At 47.2% G+C, this 20,164-nt stretch overlaps 2 protein-coding genes and 1 pseudogene across 4 annotated transcripts in view; 2 read left to right on the forward strand and 1 right to left on the reverse strand.

Moving 5' to 3' along the window:
- LOC311097583 (vitelline membrane outer layer protein 1 homolog) overlaps positions 1 to 20,164 on the reverse strand; it is a 193,378-nt pseudogene that overhangs the window by 147,045 nt on the left and 26,169 nt on the right. The window lies entirely within an intron of this gene.
- The window catches only part of LOC311097575 (vitelline membrane outer layer protein 1-like), a 189,333-nt gene that overhangs the window by 90,118 nt on the left and 79,051 nt on the right, over positions 1 to 20,164 (forward strand). The window lies entirely within an intron of this gene.
- LOC311097752 (vitelline membrane outer layer protein 1-like) lies at positions 16,862 to 18,482 on the forward strand. Its single transcript, XM_084137609.1, has 5 exons — positions 16,862 to 17,147; positions 17,343 to 17,458; positions 17,571 to 17,684; positions 17,942 to 18,126; positions 18,196 to 18,482. Exons 1-4 carry the CDS (start codon positions 16,944 to 16,946, stop codon positions 18,123 to 18,125), a joined length of 618 nt encoding a protein of 205 aa, XP_083993735.1. The 5' UTR covers positions 16,862 to 16,943; the 3' UTR covers position 18,126; positions 18,196 to 18,482.

Here is a 20,164-nt window from a genome sequence, read left to right on the forward strand (position 1 = left end):
AAGGACGGAGGAATCCCCTCCTGTCTTTAGACTCTCCCTGTGAGGTCATGTTAAGCCTGCAGACGCTACAGTATAGGGAATTAAGGCTTCCCCCCCTTATTCCCCGACTCTGTGTGAGTCTATCTGGTGATTATGCACTGTATGCCTGAAATGGCTTCCGGTGATCAGTGTTTTTATCCCAGCACGCACGGCGTTTTGCAAGGGGTTCCCGCAGCGTTTTTCAAACGCAGTACGAGAGAACTCTCGTAAGAGAACGTACTCGGTTACTAACGTAACCTCGGTTCTCTCTAGAAGAGGGAACGAGTACTGCGTTCCCTTGCCGTGCGTTTGGTTCACTCTGGTTCGCTTCGGCGATCAAAATCAAGTGAGTCAGCCTTCTCGAGCTCCTTTTATAGAGGTAAGCCACGCCCGTCTCGGCGGGAAGTGGCGAGGAGGGCGCGAAGCGCCCTCATTGGTCTGATGTTGCATCAGCCTGCGCTCGATAGGCTTATGCAGTTGCCGCAGAGCAGCCAATGAGCAGACAAGCCGTCTTGCTTCAGCTGTCTGCTGCTGCCGCAACGCGTTTTACATATATGAAAAATTAAAGGATAATTTTTGCTTCAGTGTTTCGTGAAAAGAGACTTTTCCCGCAGCGTTTTTCAAACGCAGTACTCGTTCCCTCTTCTAGAGAGACGTTAGTAACCGAGTACGTTTTATTTTGACATTTTTAAGGACTCAGTTTTCCCCCATTAATAGTTTAGTTAAAGGTCCCATGACATGCTACTTTTTGTAGGCTTTAATATAGGCCTTAGTGGTCCCTAGTACTGTATCTGAAATCTCTTTCCAAAAATTCAGCCTAGGTGCAGAATTATAGCCACTACAAGCCAGTCCCAGAATGAGCTTCCTTCAGACAGGCCGTTTCGGTGTCTGTAGCTTTAAATACTAATAAGGAGGAGAAAGGCGGCGCAAGGTGGAGGGTGGGTGTGGCCTTGACAATCTTGCGCAACGGTACCGTGGCGTGCATGTTTACGTTGGATATAGCAATGACAAGAAGACACGCAGTCTTTCAAGCATTTCAGTTTGACCCAGAATCTGATCCGGATGGAGAAGCAACGGATGAAGAAGTTGCAACTCAGCGGCTCCAGCAGGACGTTTCCGAATAGTTAGTTTAAAATATTATGTCTGGATACGGTACTTTATTCGGATGGTTTACAGTTATTATCATGTAGCTAACGCTAACCTACTGTTGCCTTTTCATGAGAGATCTGTAACGTCTGTATTTATCTTATTAAAATTACATCAAGCTCTGCGATCTTGAAATGCGGATATCGCGTGCGCCATATAACCAACAGGAAAACGGTTATCCATAACAAAGAAGTGTACAACACTCGCGTTACAGTGTGTGTATTCACACACATAAACTGCATAGCTGCATAGCTAATGTTACAGCCACATTCTACGTGTAACAATCTAGGTAACCATAAACAGTAAAGCAACACACTTATAATTTGTTGACTTACTTGTCCGAGGTGTGTAGCTGAGCCAAAGAGAGTGATCCAGACTTTAGTTTCAGACGTTCAGCAAGCCCAGCTCTGTATTGACCCTTAAGTGTTCATTTGTACATCCAATTATTGAGCAATTGTTATGCTTCGCTCGCTCAAAAGCCATGATATCTCTCGTGGACAAATTAAAATCGCGCGCGTTCCTACTTCCTATCGCATTTTCTCATGGGCGGAAAATATTCTCTGGGCGGGCAAAGCAGAGACAGTGGAGGTAACATTTCCTCCTTATGACGTCATAAAGAGGAGATTCAAGATCAGCGCGTATGAGCCTCCATTTTCTCAAAGGCAGAGAAAGATAGCAAAAGCTCGATTTACACCGATTGAAATTTCTAGAAACTTGGGGACCATATACAGGCTAGGGGAACTCATATTAATGTTAAAAAACCTCAGAAAGTGAAAATTTCATGTCATGGGACCTTTAATATCACACTCGCAGTCGTGCTGCTGTTCAAGATTGCAGTGATTAGGCCGTCGGCTGCAGGGGATCATGTGACTGACATTCAATCCAAAAGCACAGTTACATATTTTATCATAATATTGTCACATCTGAATTTTTTTCCAGGTTCAAATGCAATGGAGGTCAGGTGCTGGAGGATGACGGCACAGGCTGGGGCGACTGGGGCAACTGGAGTCCAACGTGTGAAGGAACCGGAATCTGCGGCATACAGACCCGGGTAGAACCGTCACAGGGAAGTGGAGACGACACCGCTCTCAATGACGTGCGCATGTTCTGCTGTGATTAAGGTGATGTGATCGCAATCAAACTCAGACTGACACACTGCAGATCAACTAAATCTGTTTATTCTTTCAGGTTTAAGAGGATGACCGCAAGAACAGCAAGAAGATCAAATGTATTGTAATTATTCATCATACTATGATCAACTAACAAACCATGTCATACAACAGTTTTGTAATGTAAATCTGTAAATTCAGCCGGTCATTATCACAAAAAATAAAGCCTAACCGGATGATCGGGTTAGACCGGTTTTGAAGTTGAAATTATCTTATTCATTCTTGTAGGTTAGTGACTCTTCTGAAGACTCCTGAACTTCTGCTGAAACGGTTGTCAAATATCAGCAATAAAGACTTTCTAAACCGAACCTTGTAGTTTCACATTGTTTTGCACAACACTTTACATCAGATCGTTCACTACATTGGTGCATGTGGCAGATAGTCTTAAGTGACTTATTGCATTAAAATAAATTGTCTTATCCATTCATGCATTCCCTGAGAATGACTTGTGTAATCTACAGGAACACTACATTAAAGTGTAATATTGTCAAGTTACCATTAACTCTTTGCCTTTCCAAAGATATAAATGTTTATTTAGCTAAAATGGCACAATGCACATTCAGAAAATTCTTTGATGCAAAACAAATTCAAACCTCATTTTAATACTTTAATATTTGAGAAAACCGTAAACTCACTCCTGCAGTAAATATCACAAACAGTGCCAGAATCAAGCAGTTATAAATCTGTATTCAAAGTAAGACTGTAATAATCTGAGTTTTTTGTTATGTTTGGATGGCTGATGTTAAGAAGGCACAGCCAATAAGCGCGCTCTTCACTGTGACGTCAGCCAGTGTGTGCCCACTGAAGAGAGATGAGCATTAAGTTTTCTGAGGCTGAACAATAGTGACCATTTTCCATAAAGTGGACATTTCCTTTCGTGAGTCTTTGAAAATATGTAAGTGTGATTTGCTGTATTTTTTCAAGGTGACTCTATATTTGTTAGTCAAGTGATTTGACTTTATTGGTCTCCTAGCTTGTTTACTTGCACGAGCACCTGGGTGTGCTCTTTGATACCAATCTTTCATTTGAAAGTCATGTCTCTAGTATCTGTAAAACGATACTTGGTTACTCACGTAACCTCGGTTCTCTCTAGAGAGGGAACGAGTATTGCGTAAGCTCTGCTTACGCAGCGGGAAAAGCCTTCTTTTCTCGAGATACTGAAACCAAAAATTATCCTTAATTTCATATATTGTCAACGCAGTGCAGCTGCAGGCAGCTGAGCTAGAGCGGCATACTGCGCGCTCATTGGCTGCCGCGCGGCAACTGCTTAAGCCTACCAGTGAGCCTGGCGTGACGTCACGCCCAATGAGGGCACGCGCGACCTCGCGCGTCACAGCCCGCCAGAATGGGCGGCGTCAGAGCGTATATAAGGAAGGCTCGTAGGCTATATTCTCTGTTTTCTGTCGACTGAAGCGACACGAGCGATAGGCTCAGCACGGTCAGGGAACGCAATACTCGTTCCCTCTCTAGAGAGAACCGAGGTTACGTGAGTAACCAAGTATCGTTCTCTTACGAGAGGTTCTCTCGTATTGCGTAAGCTCTGCTTACGCAGCGGGAACCCTTTGTCCACGCCGTGCGAGCCTAACAATCACATATGACTCATAGAAGAACATAGAGGTGATTAAACAGGTGGCCAGCGGTGCGGGCCAACACATGTTCATAAGCACACATAGGGAAAAACACAGAACGGCACTGCCGGTTCATGTTAACTGATACCCTGAGCGTGCAGCTCAACAGACAAGCTAATCGGTAATACAGCCTGACCCTTGGGCAGGACACGAACCACGACTAGACTGACAGAAGTTTAGCCTGCATAGCGGGAACTTCCAGGTTATAAAACCTAACAAATGTGGAGGGGGACGCCCAGCCCGCCGCCCTACAAATGTCGTCAATGGAAATCCCACTGGACCATGCCCACGATGAGGCCATGCCTCTGGTGGAATGAGCCCGTATGCCTAACGGACATTGCAGGTCTTTTGACGCATAAGCTGCTGCAATTGCGTCTACTATCCATCTGGACAGTGTCTGTTTCGAAGCGGCGCGACCCTTGGTGCGCCCGCCAAACGAAACGAAAAGCTGCTCTGAGACCCTGAAGGCTGCAGAGCGCGTCACATAACACCTTAACGCCCTGACCGGGCAAAGGCAGTTAACCCCTTCCTCACTGCTGGAGGACGGCAGAGCCGATAGGGTAACGACCTGAGTCCTGAAGGGAGTGCCTAACACTTTGGGGACATAGCCGTGCTTCGGTTTGAGAATGGCTAACGAGTCGTTAGGTCCAAACTCGAGGCACGACGCGCTGATGGACAGCGCGTGTAAATCTCCCACACGTTTAACTGAAGCCAGAGCTAGCAGAAAAACGGTCTTAAGCGTTAAGTATTTCAACTCCACGGAGTCCAAAGGCTCAAAGGGATGCGCTTTTAAGGACTCCAGGACCAGGGACAGGTCCCAAATAGGAACCGTCGGGGGCCGTGGAGGGTTCATTCTCCTGGCCCCGCGTAGAAAGCGGGTAATGAGTTCATTTCTGCCCAGTGCCCGGCCGCGCGCCGACTCAGCGAACGCTGCTATGGCCGCGACATAAACCTTGAGCGTGGAGGGGGACCTGCCCGCGTCCAACATCTCTTGGAGAAATTTCAGTACCTGTGGAACTCCACAGGTTCGAGCATTAGAACCCGTATTCACACACCACTTGTTAAACACTGACCATTTAGACGCATAGAGCCGCCTCGTCGAGGGGGCTCTGGACTGCGTGATCGTGTTAATTACCCCTTCTGGCAGGCCAACGAGTAATCGTTGATTATCCACGCATGCAGAGACCAGTGCTCTGGATGGGGATGCAGAATCGAGCCTCGGGCTTGAGAGAGGAGATCTCTCCTCACCGGAATCGGCCATGGGGCTGTGTCTGCCAGTCTCATTAGCTCGGGGAACCATGGTTGGTTTTCCCAGCGCGGGGCTATGAGGAGCACTGCGCAGTTCAAACTCCTGATCCTCGCTAGCACTTGAGGTAGCATCGAGATCGGTGGGAACGCGTACAGCGGGGCGCTGGGCCAGGTCTGGGCCAGCGCGTCCTCCCGTTTCGAGAAGAACCTCTGGCACTGAGCGTTCTCGCTCGTGGCGAAGAGGTCGATCTTTGCTTTGCCGAAACGACGCCAAAGCGTCTGTATCGTCTGGCGGTGTAGAGACCATTCCCCTGGGGGAACGTTGTCCCTGGACAGTCTGTCCGGGCCGTCGTTCAAACGACCGGGTACATGAGCTGCCCTTAGGGAGCGCAACGGGCCTTGAGCCCAGGATAGGAGGCGCTCTGCGAGCGCGCACAGGGTTCTGGATTTGATTCCGCCCTGGCGGTTCACGTACGACACCACTGACATGTTGTCCGAGTGAACTAGCACATGGTGTCCCCGTATAAGCGGTAGAAAGTGCTTCAACGCTTTCTCGACAGCCAGCATCTCTAGACAGTTTATGTGAAGGTCTTTCTCCGTATTCGACCACGGGCCGCAAATCGGACTGCCTTCGTGAGTCGCTCCCCAACCCATGTTGGACGCGTCTGTCGAGATCACTTTGCGGTGTGCGATGGTTCCCATCGACACTCCCCGCTGATACCATTCGGCCGCCAGCCAGGGCTGCAGGGCTGTAACACAGCGCTGAGTCACTCTGATTGGAGCACGGCCCGAAATCCATGCTTTGCGGGGCATTTCCGTTTTTAGCCAGCGTTGAAGCGGATGCATTCGGAGTAAACCCAGCTGCAGGACAGCTGCTGCTGATGCCATGTGGCCCAGCAACCTCTGAAAAGTTTTCAATGGAAAAACTTTTCCCTCCTGAAAGGAGGCGGCGAGGTGTCGAACACAGCGCGCGCGCTGTGCGGACAGTCTGGCCGTCATTGCCGCCGAGTCCAGATCTATACCCAGAAAAGTGATAGACTGGCTGGGGGCTAAAGAGCTCTTGTCCCAGTTCACGGAAAGACCCAAGCTTTGCAGGTGACCGAGAAGCGCTTCTCTGTGGGAAACTAGTTCCTCCGCCGAGTGCGCTATAATGAGCCAATCGTCCAGATAGTTCAGGATTCGCATTCCCCTCGATCTCAGGGGTGCGAGAGCCGCATCCATGCACTTCGTAAATGTACGGGGTGCCAGGGATAGGCCGAACGGCAGGACGGTGTACTGATATACCTGGCCGTCGAAGGCGAATCTCAAGAATGGCCTGTGACGGGGTATAATCTGAATCTGAAAGTACGCGTCTTTCAGGTCGAGAGATATGAACCAGTCCCCCGGGCGAATCTGCGCGAGGATTTGACTGGTTGTGAGTATTTTGAACGGCCGTTTCATAAGCGTTTTGTTCAAATATCTCAGATCCAATATAGGTCTGAGTGCTCCGCCCTTCTTGGGTACGAGGAAATAGCGGCTGTATACGCCTGCCTCGGAACCCGGAGGGAGAACCCGTTCTATCGCCCCTTTGCGCAGCAAATTCGCTATTTCTGTGTGAAGCAGATGCGCTGCATCCGCTTTCACTGTAGTCTCGGCCCGAGCGCGATAGCGCGGAGGGCAGCGAGCGAATTGAAGCGAATAGCCCTTTATCACTGTGTTCAGTACCCACTTCGACACACCCTGGATAGCTTTCCATGCATTCGCACTCATAGCTAGGGGTCGAATCGCCTCTGACTCTCGCCCGCCGCACAGCGCGGGACGGGGAATCTGTGGCGGTGTAAGCGCGAATCGCGCAGTGGCAGTGAGGGGGAACGGGGGTTCGCAGATGGCGGCAGCCGGCTGAACAGCGCTGTGAGAGAGCGTTTTGTGAGACGGCTCGCGGCGCAGAAGCGGGGCGGGCTCGTGCATGTTTATCGGAGAGTGTGCGTGCTGTAAAGCGGGCACAGAGCTCTTTATTATCACACAGCCGGTGGCTGACTTGTACATGTTTACATGAGAGTGTGCGCGCTGTGTAGCGGGCACAGGGCTCTTTATTAACACACAGCCGGTGGCTGGCTCGTGCATGTTTACCTGAGAGTGTGCGTGCTGTGTAGCGGGCACAGGGCTCTTTATTAACACGCGGCCAGTGGCAGAATGTTCCGGTACCCAAGCGTGTGAGACAGAGCGAGCACTGTGTAGGTGTGAGCACTGAAGTGTGGGCACGTGACCTACAGTTATCACTCGAGCGGCCGTAGCGCGCTTTATGTGAGTGCACTCTGTGGGGTACACAGGGGGATTTGTGCTTGTGTGTAGTGATGAGCACTGGGAAGTGGGCAAGCTTACTACACTCATAACACTGACGGCGTGAGCCGTCTGACCAGATATTACACTCTTTATTCGATTTATCTGGGTCGCCGTAAAAACGGTGTTTGTGTGCAGGCGAGAGAGTTGAAAAACTGGCTCGTTGGCTGCTGTGGGCACTACTGCAGTAGCCTTTGACAAGGGGACTGGCAGAGGGATATATCTTAGTTTTGACGGCGGTCCGGCCGCGGCGGGACCCGCCCGTCTTTTCCTCCCGACGGGTGCTAGGAGGACTTAGCAGGCTCGGGCTTCAGCGTTACCTTAGGCCGAGGCCCACGCGGGGGCGGCGGCCTGTGCTGGCTGGTGGAGCGGGACCTGGGGCGGCCGCCCTGGCGCTGCTTAGAGTCTGGGGGTCGAGACGGCCGCTGTGCGGAGCTGCGTGCAGGAGGCTGGTTAGAGCGGCCTGCAGCGGAGCTCGAGCGGCGGGGCAGGAAGAGGTTCATGGCCTGTGACGCTTTCTGTACCTCAGAAAAACGGTCCACGAGGCCGCTCACTGCCGGGCCGAAGAGACCAGTAGGCGAGAGCGGGGCGTTCAGGAAGACGGATCGCTCTTGTTCCCCCATATCGGCGAGAGTTAACCAAAGGTGGCGCTCAATGACGGTCAGCGAAGCCATGGATCGTCCGATCGCTTGGGCCGCTGTCTTGGTCGTGCGAAGGGAAAGGTCCGTCGCACTGCGCAGGTTGGTTAGGGCCGATCTGTCCAGTTCTCCCTCGTCGAGCTGGCGGAGGAGGTCCACCTGGAGAACTTGAAGGACCGCCATTGTGTGCAGGGCTGAAGCGGCTTGCCCAGCGGCGGAGAAAGCGCGGCTGGCGAACGACGAAGTAGTCCTGCAGGCTTTGGACGGGAGGGCAGTCTTTGAGCGCCATCTCGCGGATGGGGGGCAAAGATGCGCTGCAACCGCCTGTTCGACCGGTGGAATCCGGTCATACCCCTTCTCCGTGGCTCCGTCCACGCGGGAGAGAGTCGATGAGGCTGGAGAACGGAGTCTGGCCGAAACTGGAGCGTTCCATGATTTAGAGAGCTCGTCGTGAAGCTCAGGCAGAAACGGCGCTGGTCTAGACGCTGGAGCCTGGCGACTGGTGGTCAGGAAGCATCCATCAAGCCTGTTAGGCGGGGGTACCTCCGGCGTAGACCACTCGAGGCCCAGACGCTCGACCGCCATAGTGAGGAGGCGGAGAAGCTCGGCCTCCACCCCGGCGGGAGCCCTGCTGGAAGCTCTGGTGGAGGAGGTGGATCGGGCAGAGCCGGACCACACCTCGCTGTCCGACGCCAACAAAGAGCACGTGTCCAGCCGATCGTTGTCGTCCGCTTCATCCGCTGTGTCGACGGCATCGAGGGCGAAAGCCGTCGGCTGCGCGTCGGGGAGCGGGGGCGGAGAGGGAGAGAGCGAGGCTCGCGGGAGAGGCTCCGGCGAGGCCCTGGCTCGTGTCTCAGGCTCCGGTGGGCGTTGTGAGCGGCGTTTTTTCTTACGCGGCCCAGCAACGGCAGGAGCGGTGTCTGAAAAGAGGGCGAGTCGAGCCCGCAGGGTCGACATCTGCAGCTCTTCGCAGAATTCGCAGCCGCCCGAGGAAAACGCGACGGCTGCATGATCCCATCCCAGGCAGAGAGCGCAGAGAAGATGGCGGTCTCCGTCGCTGAGCGGCATGAGCCGCACGTGGTGCGAGGCATTTGCAACAACGCCTCGTGCTCTTTTAGAGTGCTGCGGAGAAAAGGCAATACACGCAGAAAAGAGCTTAACACGGAAAGGATATGTATCGCCGGATAGCTGAGCTGGCACGGCAGGCTGAAGGCGGCGAAGAGATCGTCCGGCTTCCTCAGGCTGTCCTAAGCTGGCTCGTTAGCTTGATCCAAGAAGGCCACGGCGACGGTTTCCTCTCAGAGACCAGCGATGCGAGTGCTTCGCTGAAAAGACAGAAATCAGAGAATATAGCCTACGAGCCTTCCTTATATACGCTCTGACGCCGCCCATTCTGGCGGGCTGTGACGCGCGAGGTCGCGCGCGCCCTCATTGGGCGTGACGTCACGCCAGGCTCACTGGTAGGCTTAAGCAGTTGCCGCGCGGCAGCCAATGAGCGCGCAGTATGCCGCTCTAGCTCAGCTGCCTGCAGCTGCACTGCGTTGACAATATATGAAATTAAGGATAATTTTTGGTTTCAGTATCTCGAGAAAAGAAGGCTTTTCCCGCTGCGTAAGCAGAGCTTACGCAATACGAGAGAACCTCTCGTAAGAGAACTGCATTTTTCCATCTTAAAAATATATCTAAATTACGTCATATGCTCTCATTGACAAATGCGGAACAATTAGTTCATGCATTCATGACCTCAAGGCTAGATTATTGTAATGCTTTACTGGGTGGTTGCCCTGCACGCTTAATAAACAAACTACAGCTGGTCCAAAACGCAGCAGCTCGAGTTCTTACCAGAAGCAGGAATAATGACCATATTAGCCCAGTTCACTCAACCGATAAAGCATTGTCGGGAAATTTGTTTTGCGTAGTGACAAACTAAAATTCTGTATCAAAATTTATAAGGAAAGACCAGTATTTTGTTTAGACTTGGTTTGTAGGGAATTACAAACCTGCGCACATATATTCAAACACACATAACTATAGAACCAATGCGCATGTGAACGCCATCAGCGTTTCTCACAGGTTCGCGTTTAAAGTCTGTGTAGAGAGAATGGTGTCGTCTTAGCGGCCCCTAATTTAATAACAAATGATCGTTGCGACGGAAGCGAATCAGTCAAAACTAACTTTAGCTGGAAAATAACTTTATTAAAGAACCGCTATAAAGCCAAAACAATCTTACCTTAAAGGAACACTCCTCATACTATTGAATGGTCGTGCAACATTTTCTCATTTTCCCCTGAGACGAGAGAAATCTGTATTTACCTCTTTACACTTCCTCCTACAATGACACAAAAATCGTCATTTTGCGTCATTGTAGGAGGAAGTGTAAGAGGGGGGATTTCTGTTAAGACTACAAGCACTAGTTCCCACCCTTTCAAACCCGCCCATAGGGGGTTGGACCTAATGCGCTAACAGACCTATCTATCACAGATCAGTGCGAGTACGTTTGATTTCACCGGCAGAAACCTGCAGAAAACATGGAAGAAGAAAGCTGAGTAGTAGGGGTTACCATACACTTTTTCCCGGACATGTCCGGCCGCCGAGATCGTCCAAAATGTCCGGGATTCAGCTTTTGCTTTCTGCGGTCGCCATTCATTGTTTACATGCTCACCTTTTGTTTCAATCTAACTGAATTCATTCCGATTGGTGAATCTGAACGTAGTGTTTACATGAACGCTATACAAGTGATCGGTTGATGTGCGTTTTAACATTGCTAAGAAAATTCACGCACCTCCGTGATATGCAAGACCGGTGCGTCTCGCAGGTCTCGCTCATCAGTAATCCCGCCACCGGCCTCGTGTCGTTCTCCCGCGGCCCTCGGCCTTGTCCTGCTCGCCACAGTAAACATGATGAATGGCGACTGTAGAACGCAAAAGCCGAATCCCGGACATTTTCGATCTCGAAATCACGGGCAAACTCGTCACGGAGACTCACTCGTAGCCTAGCCTTGTTGTTTTCAACTGCGCTCTCTTACCGGTAGGCGTGGCTTGGGAGTGGCCTCTTAGGGCAGCGAAGCAAGTGCATTCTGGGAGTTGTTGTCTTTCATCCACATAAGCCAAAAATACATTTTCTGGCTTTTCTCAGTCTAGAAAGCTGCAAATTCAAAAATAATTTCACATTTCTACTACATAAATGACCTATTTTAAATACACATTATAAATAAAGAAACCTGAACCTGAAGAGATGAGAACTCAAAGAGTGCAACCAACAGTGTGTTTCTCTGCAAATATAACAAAGTTTATTAAACATTCAAAAGTAGTATCAGAAATGACTAGCAGCAACTCCACAGTTCTCTCTCTGCATGGGGTTTGAACCTTTGAAGCACTAAGCCAACCCCATATAACCGATGTCCAGGCCAAACTTACCCAAACCTATAATCATGTTTGGCTTGGTCCACTCAAAGTTGCGTTGGATTTTCTCTTCAGCATAAAGGTTTAGAGACCCATCTATCACTGTTTTCCATGTTTGTATAGTTAGTTTCTGGAGTAAATATATAGGCTATAATTTGTGTGTTTACATTATAGCTGTTTTTAAAAATGGCGGGTGCTGGTGTTTTGCGTGCGTTCGGTCATCAGCGTACACTAACGTCACGGGTAGTTCCTATAGTGCTGGTTTAGACCCGACTCTGAAGTAGGACCTAAATTAGTTCCTCCAAATGGAGTTCCTCGAACTAAAATCGTTCCTAGTTCCTGCGGTGCGAACACGCCGACATCCGGGTACTTTAGCCAATAGTTCTAGGAACTGTGAAAAGGTTTTGATTTTGAGATAGCAGATTTTTTATGATATAGTGACAGTGCGATTTGATTAGTTATAGGCTATTTAGGCTTACATTTAAATTTACACAACACATTGACTGATAGGCTAGAGACAGACAGAGTATACATAGTGACACATTAATAGATACAGAGATATAAATATATATAGACAGCTAGATTAATAGATAGATACATATATAGATAGATTATAGATATATATATATATATATATAAATACATAGATTATATCTAGATACATATCTAGGTACATATCTAGATAAATATCTAGGTACATAGATAGATTCATGTAGATACATATCTAGATACATAGATAGATTCATATAGATAGATGTCACAGGTCGGGATGGGCCAAGCCGGACTGCGCCCACCCCTGAACCAGGACCACCCTGTCAGAGCGTGTCAGAGACGAGACAGAATTTAAAGGAATAACAGTTTTTTTTATTTAAGTTAAAAGTAATTTGAATAACCTAAACTAAAACCTTCCTTTCTTCTTCCCAGGAATCGAGGCAATGCAGTAGTCTCCGGGGCCCACTCCCACGCCGGTGCAAGGTTCACGGTGGCCTGTGATGGACCGGTGGGTTTCCACAGGTGAGTATGCGGTCGGGGCTGTTCCTCTTTCCACACTGATGCAGGGTTCACAGGGACCTACGACGGACAGGTGAATTTCCACAGGTGAGTAGACGGTCGGGGCCTTTCCTCTTCCCACGCCGATGTAGGGTTCACAATGGTATGCGATGGACAGGTGAGTTTCCACAAGTGAATAGATGGTCAGGGCTCTTCCTCTTCTCACACCGGTGCAAGGTTCGCAGTGGCCTGTGAGGGACAGGTGAGTCTTCACAGGTGGGTCGGTGGTCAAACGGGATGCGGTTGTCTCACCCCGACAGCCTGGACAAGCTTCCTCGGGGACGAACAGAATGGCGACTTCAAGCAGCGTGCACAGTTCTCACATTCACTCTCTTGAGATGTCCACTTTTCACTATGCGGGCAGACTGACAGGTGCACAGTGAGCTCAGGTCAAACCGGTGGACGGGGCTTTGGCGAAGGATAGCAGAATCAACACTGCAGGTAGAGTGTGCAATTCTCACGTGTGTTGCAGGAAGATGGACACTTCACACTAGACAGGTGGGCTCTGGAGCTGCAGCAGACTCGAAGTCCACAGGCTAAGCGGGCCTTCTTCTGAACAGGCAGTATCGACACTGGGAGCAGAGGATACAGGTTTCACGTGTGTTACCGGGAGATGAACACTTTGCATCAGACAGGTGGGCTATGGGGCTGCAGCAGACTCAAAGTCAACAGGCTGAGCAAGGCTTTTTCTAAGACAGACAGAATCAACTTCAACAGCGGTACACAGTTCTCACGCGTGTTGCAGGGGACAGATACTTCACACCGTGCAGATGGGCTAGGGGCTGGAGCAGACTCAAAGTCGCAAGCTGAGCGGAGCTTCTCTAGGACAGACAGAATCAACTTCAACAGCAGTATATAGTTCTCACGTGTGTTGCCGGGGACAGATAACTTCACACCGTGCAGGTGGGCTTAGGGCTGCAGCAGACTCAAGTCAACAGGCTGAGCGGAGCTCCTGCTAAAACAAACAGAATCAAGATTGCAGATAGAGTGTGCAGTCTCACGTGTGTTGCAAGGGGGCGAACACTTCTCACCATACAGGTGGGTTGACAGGCAGGTAGCGAACTTAAGTCAACAGGCTGGGCAGAGCTTCTTCTAAGACAGTCAGAATCACTACTTCAAAACAGAGGTTAGTTTGACTCACGGATGCTGTTCCTTCTAGTCCTCAACAGGTGGGGCCGATCGACATTATTAAGCTCCAGTTACTGACAGTAGACCAGCATGGCATGTGGGGAGTGCACGGCAAGAGAGAATAAATCTTCCACACACACACACGGCAATTTCACTCCAAACATGCAACGTGAGGGGGGAAACGTCAATTTAGGCACTGCAATCCACTTCAATAAGTGCAGATAAGGCCAGCACTCACCCAGAGGTCTCCGTGCCACAAGCAACGAGCTTCAATGTTGGGAAAGGATGTTTCGGGGTTTTCCTCCACAGACATAGACAGGATTCACATCACCGTTCCAACACGGGGGAAGAGGGTAAGAGATCGAACATGAATCAGTGTAATTCACTCAGTGACGTTTAGATAGCACAATCAAAGCACTCCAATCCACCTTAAATTCAGTGTTGAAACATGCAGGTAAGAGATCCAATGGTCGATTACTTATCTCTCTCCCTTCCAGGCAACGGTGTGTTTTCACAACTCTTCCACGCTCCTCAAGTCCCCTCCAACAACACTTTCCCTTGCACACCACAATTCTTCTCTGCAACACTCAAATGGAACGACTTCTCACGGGGGAGAACCACACAACAGTCTCTCTTCACTGGCTTTTTATATCCTTCTCAATGCCCACATGGCTTCGTCATGGCTCTAGATTAATTCCCCACACCTGATGTCGATTTCCTCATCCCGGTTGGCAAGGCAACAGATACACATTTACACGGGGGGTGGTGTGTCCTTGTTATTGTACCGGAGGGGACACAATTGCGGCGAACTTTAGTTCCGCCCTCTCATTTGTCACACCGTGACATAGATACATAGATAGATAGATTTGGATAGATAGATAAAATGGAGGCTCCCCAGAAGAGATGCCGTAGATCTGTGGTGTGGGAGCATTTCCGTTTAGAAACCCCAAATAAAGTGAGATGTGTGTATTGTGATCGGCAGCTAGCCTACTGCAACAATACATCATGATGTGCCATTTGAGGAGCACTCATCCTGCCATTTTGCAGAGTGCAGAGGATGGCATTCCCCCTGTACCTGCTACTGACACTGCTGGGCCATCTCAGCAAGGTATGCATTGTTTGAAATATGATTATAATTGAAATATAATTACAAACTTTTGGGACACTGTTTAGAAAGTCCATAGCCCTATGCCCTACAACCTAATGTCCCAATCACAACTGCCAATCATGTTAAAAATAGCTTCAATGTGAATATAATATAATATTGTGTGAATATACATTTTATAGGTCTACATATGAGACACAATGCTACAGCTGATGCCACAGTGGAAGTGAAAAAATACATCAACGATGCGTATTTGCCCAGAACTCATGATCCACTAACTTACTGGAAAGAGAGAGCAGTAATCTTTCCTCATTTGTATGTCCTAGCTAAAAAATATATTTGCATGCCAGGCAGCAACAAGTGTCCCTTGTGAGAGGATTTTTTCAAAGGCTGGAGAAATTATATGTAAAAAAACAAGTAGGCTAAGTCTTTCCACAGCAGAGAAATTAAAATTTTTGAATAAAAATCTCAAAACAAGTGAGACACTGTGGCTTGATTTCTTTTATTAATATTCATTTTGCAGGACCAAAATAACATTATGCACAGTGAGGAGCCTATAGGTTACAAGCATCACATATTAGACAAATACAATCATTAAAAAACACATTTTTTTTAATGGCTCGTCAAGGTTGTTTCAGATCAACACCTGCAAGTGACCACTAGGTGTCACCGTTGAGACGGGTGTCGGATTGATTCGAAGCCTCGACACAATATGACACATTTGGTTCAACTGTTTCATTGCTTCACGAAGCCTCGATCTACCCACCACTACATTAAACCCAGATGCCCAGAGCTGAGGAAAAGAAACCTCAAGTGAAAGACAACAAGCCCAGAGTTGACGATTCCTTTGACCCAAAGTGTGATTATGTGCTGTATTCACCTTATTCCGCCCCGCCCACTTTTACTTCTGTCCAGTACTTCCGTTGTAAACCAACTTCCGGTTTAGCGGACCCTCATTCAATTTCGAGGAGAACTGCAGAGAAGTCTCACTGATAAAATGTCACATAAGATAAGCTAATTTGTGCCAAATGTGCTATGTACGTGTGTACCAACAGCACAACAATGCACTGTTTCTCGGGGTAATTTTTAAACGACTTTTAGGTGTTTATATGACCCGTCTGCCTGTCTGATCGCAGCCCGGCCGATGTGTAGTGTTTAGCCTACATTAGCCACAAACATCTAATGTTGTAATGGTCTCACTACAGGACACATACACATGCTATACCTTGTTTGAAAGCTATGGTCCTCTAGAATTCAGTCGCTGGATTTATTTTACAGCCATTACTTGTGTTAGAGATCAAACCATAAGAAATTGCAGCTAGCAGTTAGCTAAGCTAACGTTACCCTCTTGTTCATCTAGTTGAGGCTCTACTTTCTTTCTACACCAGTTCGTGGCTATTTTTTTCTCATCTGTTGGAAAATGCAAATGTATCTGGTGATTAAGCAAACAAACTGTGGTGTAATAATGTTTCAAACTTTACATGTAGTAGTGTTTGTGCACATCTTCATAACTAAATAATAGCTATTAGAAAGACACAGCTATTAAATAATTTGATTGTGGCATTGTTTCAAAAGCTTCAAGTGAAATGTACTTTAGTACGTTGCAGCAGTTGTTAATAACCATAGGCCAACGCATTTGGCTATAATATTATAGTCTATCGATTTATATCAAGACAGATAACAGATTGGACCAGGGCAAACAAAGCGCTAAGTAGCTAAACCAGGAAGTGAGATTACGCGGATGGCGCCACCCAGTGCTACTTCCGGAATAAGGTGAATATATATACACCTCTTAACTCGTTGATTGGGTTGATTATCTGAATGTGCTCCACACGTGTTTAATTAGGTTTAATTATCTGAACGTGCTCCTCTCGAACTTTGTTAATAAAACATAATTTCTTAATATGCCAAATATGGTAGGGGTTGATCTTTGAGTATTATGATTGGATGGCATGGACATCATGGTTAATGATTCTTGTGTATAAATATGAGGCTTCTTCCTCATGTTATTATACTGTTTCTGCTTTATCATTTTCTGCAGATAGTCTATCTAAAAATTAATATAACTCAGTATTCAGGCCAGTGCTGTAGAAATGCATCACTTCTTTTCCATGATGTTTTCACTGCTAGCCATTATTGGGCATGTGAGCAGTCGGTCCACAGAAGGTCGTTCTGAGCGGAGCGTCGACAGATCTTACAGATCTGAGCTGACGGTGTCGAACGGGATGAGTTGGGGATCGTGGGGGCCTGTGGACATGTGTCCAAGTGGAATGTACGCCGCAGGGTTTAGTCTGAAGGTAAGTTGGGCGTTGACTCTATTTTGCTAATATGGGGGTGGATGAGCGCTTCAAAGGTTCAAAACTGTGGAGTTGCTGTTTGTCGTTTAATTCCAGGTTTCTAAAGTGTGTGTGTAATACTAAAGAACATGAAGATAAATGTTACTATGGGTTGGGTTAATTCTTTCAAATGGAAGATTGTTTTGTTCTTTTAAGGTGGAATCTCCTCTTATTTTTGGTGGTGATGATACAGCGCTCAATGGGATTCGTCTTTACTGCGTCGCTAAGTTCGTAGTACGTGACTACAGCTCAATTGAGTCCACCGTAGGAGGGTAATGGATTATTAACAATTCTTGCATTAAGTGTTTAAGCTATTTAAGTAAATTGAGGATTTTCTTGAATGATAATTGATTTGATCAGGCAACCTCTTTGTGTTTTCTTCAGCTGGGGTGAGTGGGGCGTTGAAAAAGTGTGTCCTTCTGGATACGTGACAGCTTTCCAGCTGAGAGTTGAATCTTCCCAAGGATCTGGAGATGATACGGCCGCAAACAACATCAAGTGAGTGTGTGGTGCTATAAGTTATAACATCTTTTACCCAGTGTATACCTCTTACCCATCCTGGTTTTATTTTGACATTTTAAGGACTCAGTTTTCCCCCATCAATAGTTTAGTTAATTTCACACTCGCAGTCGTGCTGCTGTTCGTGATTGCAGTGATTAGGCCGTCGGCTGCAGGGGATCATGTGACTGACATTCAATCCAACAGCACAATTACATATTTTATCATAATATTGTCACATCTGAATTTTTTTCCAGGTTCAAATGCAATGGAGGTCAGGTGCTGGAGGGTCAAGGCACAAGCTGGGGCGACTGGGGCAACTGGAGTCCAACGTGTGAAGGAACAGGAATCTGCGGCATACAGACCCGGGTAGAACCGTCACAGGGAAGCGAAGGAGACGACACCGCTCTCAATGACGTGCGCATGTTCTGCTGTGATTAAGGTGATGTGATCGCTATCAAAAACTCAGACTGACACACTGCAGATCAACTAAATCTGTTTTTTCTTTCAGGTTTAAGAGGGTGACCACAAGAACAGCAAGAAGATCAAATGTATTATAATTATTCATCATACTATGATCAACTAACAAACCATGTCATACAACAGTTTTGTAGTGTAAATCTGTAAATTCAGCCGGTCATTATCACAAAAAATAAAGCCTAACCGGATGATCGGGTTAGACCGGTTTTGAAGTTGAAATTATCTTATTCATTCTTGTAGGTTAGTGACTCTTCTGAAGACTCCTGAACTTCTGCTGAAACGGTTGTCAAATATCAGCAATAAAGACTTTCTAAACCGAACCTTGTAGTTTCACATTGTTTTGCACAACACTTTACATCAGATCGTTCACTACATTGGTGCATGTGGCAGATAGTCTTAAGTGACTTATTGCATTAAAATAAATTGTCTTATCCATTCATGCATTCCCTGAGAATGACTTGTGTAATCTACAGGAACACTACATTAAAGTGTAATATTGTCAAGTTACCATTAACTCTTTGCCTTTCCAAAGATATAAATGTTTATTTAGCTAAAATGGCACAATGCACATTCAGAATTCTTTGATGCAAAACAAATTCAAACCTCATTTTAATACTTTAATATTTGAGAAAACCGTAAACTCACTCCTGCAGTAAATATCACAAACAGTGCCAGAATCAAGCAGTTATAAATCTGTATTCAAAGTAAGACTGTAATAATCTGAGTTTTTTGTTATGTTTGGATGGCTGATATTAAGGCACAGCCAATAAGCGCGCTCTTCACTGTGACGTCAGCCAGTGTGTGCCCACTGAAGAGAGATGAGCATTAAGTTTTCTGAGGCTGAACAATAGTGACCATTTTCCATAAAGTGGACATTTCCTTTCGTGAGTCATTGAAAATATGCAAGTGTGATTTGCTGTATTTTTTCAAGGTGACTCTATATTTGTTAGTCAAGTGATTTGACTTTATTGGTCTCCTAGCTTGTTTACTCGCACGAGCACCTGGGTGTGCTCTTTGATACCAATCTTTCATTTGAAAGTCATGTCTCTAGTATCTGTAAAACTGCATTTTTCCATCTTAAAAATATATCTAAATTACGTCATATGCTCTCATTGACAAATGCGGAACAATTAGTTCATGCATTCATGACCTCAAGGCTAGATTATTGTAATGCTTTACTGGGTGGTTGCCCTGCACGCTTAATAAACAAACTACAGCTGGTCCAAAACGCAGCAGCTCGAGTTCTTACCAGAAGCAGGAATAATGACCATATTAGCCCAGTTCACTCAACCGATAAAGCATTGTCGGGAAATTTGTTTTGCGTAGTGACAAACTAAAATTCTGTATCAAAATTTATAAGGAAAGACCAGTACTTTGTTTAGACTTGGTTTGTAGGGAATTACAAACCTGCGCACATATATTCAAACACACATAACTATAGAACCAATGCGCATGTGAACGCCATCAGCGTTTCTCACAGGTTCGCGTTTAAAGTCTGTGTAGAGAGAATGGTGTCGTCTTAGCGGCCCCTAATTTAATAACAAATGATCGTTGCGACGGAAGCGAATCAGTCAAAACTAACTTTAGCTGGAAAATAACTTTATTAAAGAACCGCTATAAAGCCAAAACAATCTTACCTTAAAGGAACACTCCTCATACTATTGAATGGTCGTGCAACATTTTCTCATTTTCCCCTGAGACGAGAGAAATCTGTATTTACCTCTTTACACTTCCTCCTACAATGACACAAAAATCGTCATTTTGCGTCATTGTAGGAGGAAGTGTAAGAGGGGGGATTTCTGTTAAGACTACAAGCACTAGTTCCAACCCTTTCAAACCCGCCCATAGGGGGTTGGACCTAATGCGCTAACAGACCTATCTATCACAGATCAGTGCGAGTACGTTTGATTTCACCGGCAGAAACCTGCAGAAAACATGGAAGAAGAAAGCTGAGTAGTAGGGGTTACCATACACTTTTTCCCGGACATGTCCGGCCGCCG

Source organism: Abramis brama (assembly GCF_963993115.1).
Source record: "Abramis brama genome assembly, chromosome: 15".
Taxonomy (NCBI): domain Eukaryota; kingdom Metazoa; phylum Chordata; class Actinopteri; order Cypriniformes; family Leuciscidae; genus Abramis; species Abramis brama.

Coding starts and splice junctions, on each gene's coding strand:
- LOC311097752 (XM_084137609.1), top strand. CDS start 16,944: ATGCATCACTTCTTTTCCATGATGTTTTCACTGCTAGCCATTATTGGG. Junction 17,148..17,342: donor CCGCAGGGTTTAGTCTGAAG/GTAAGTTGGGCG, acceptor TGTTCTTTTAAG/GTGGAATCTCCTCTTATTTT. Junction 17,459..17,570: donor ATTGAGTCCACCGTAGGAGG/GTAATGGATTAT, acceptor TGTTTTCTTCAG/CTGGGGTGAGTGGGGCGTTG.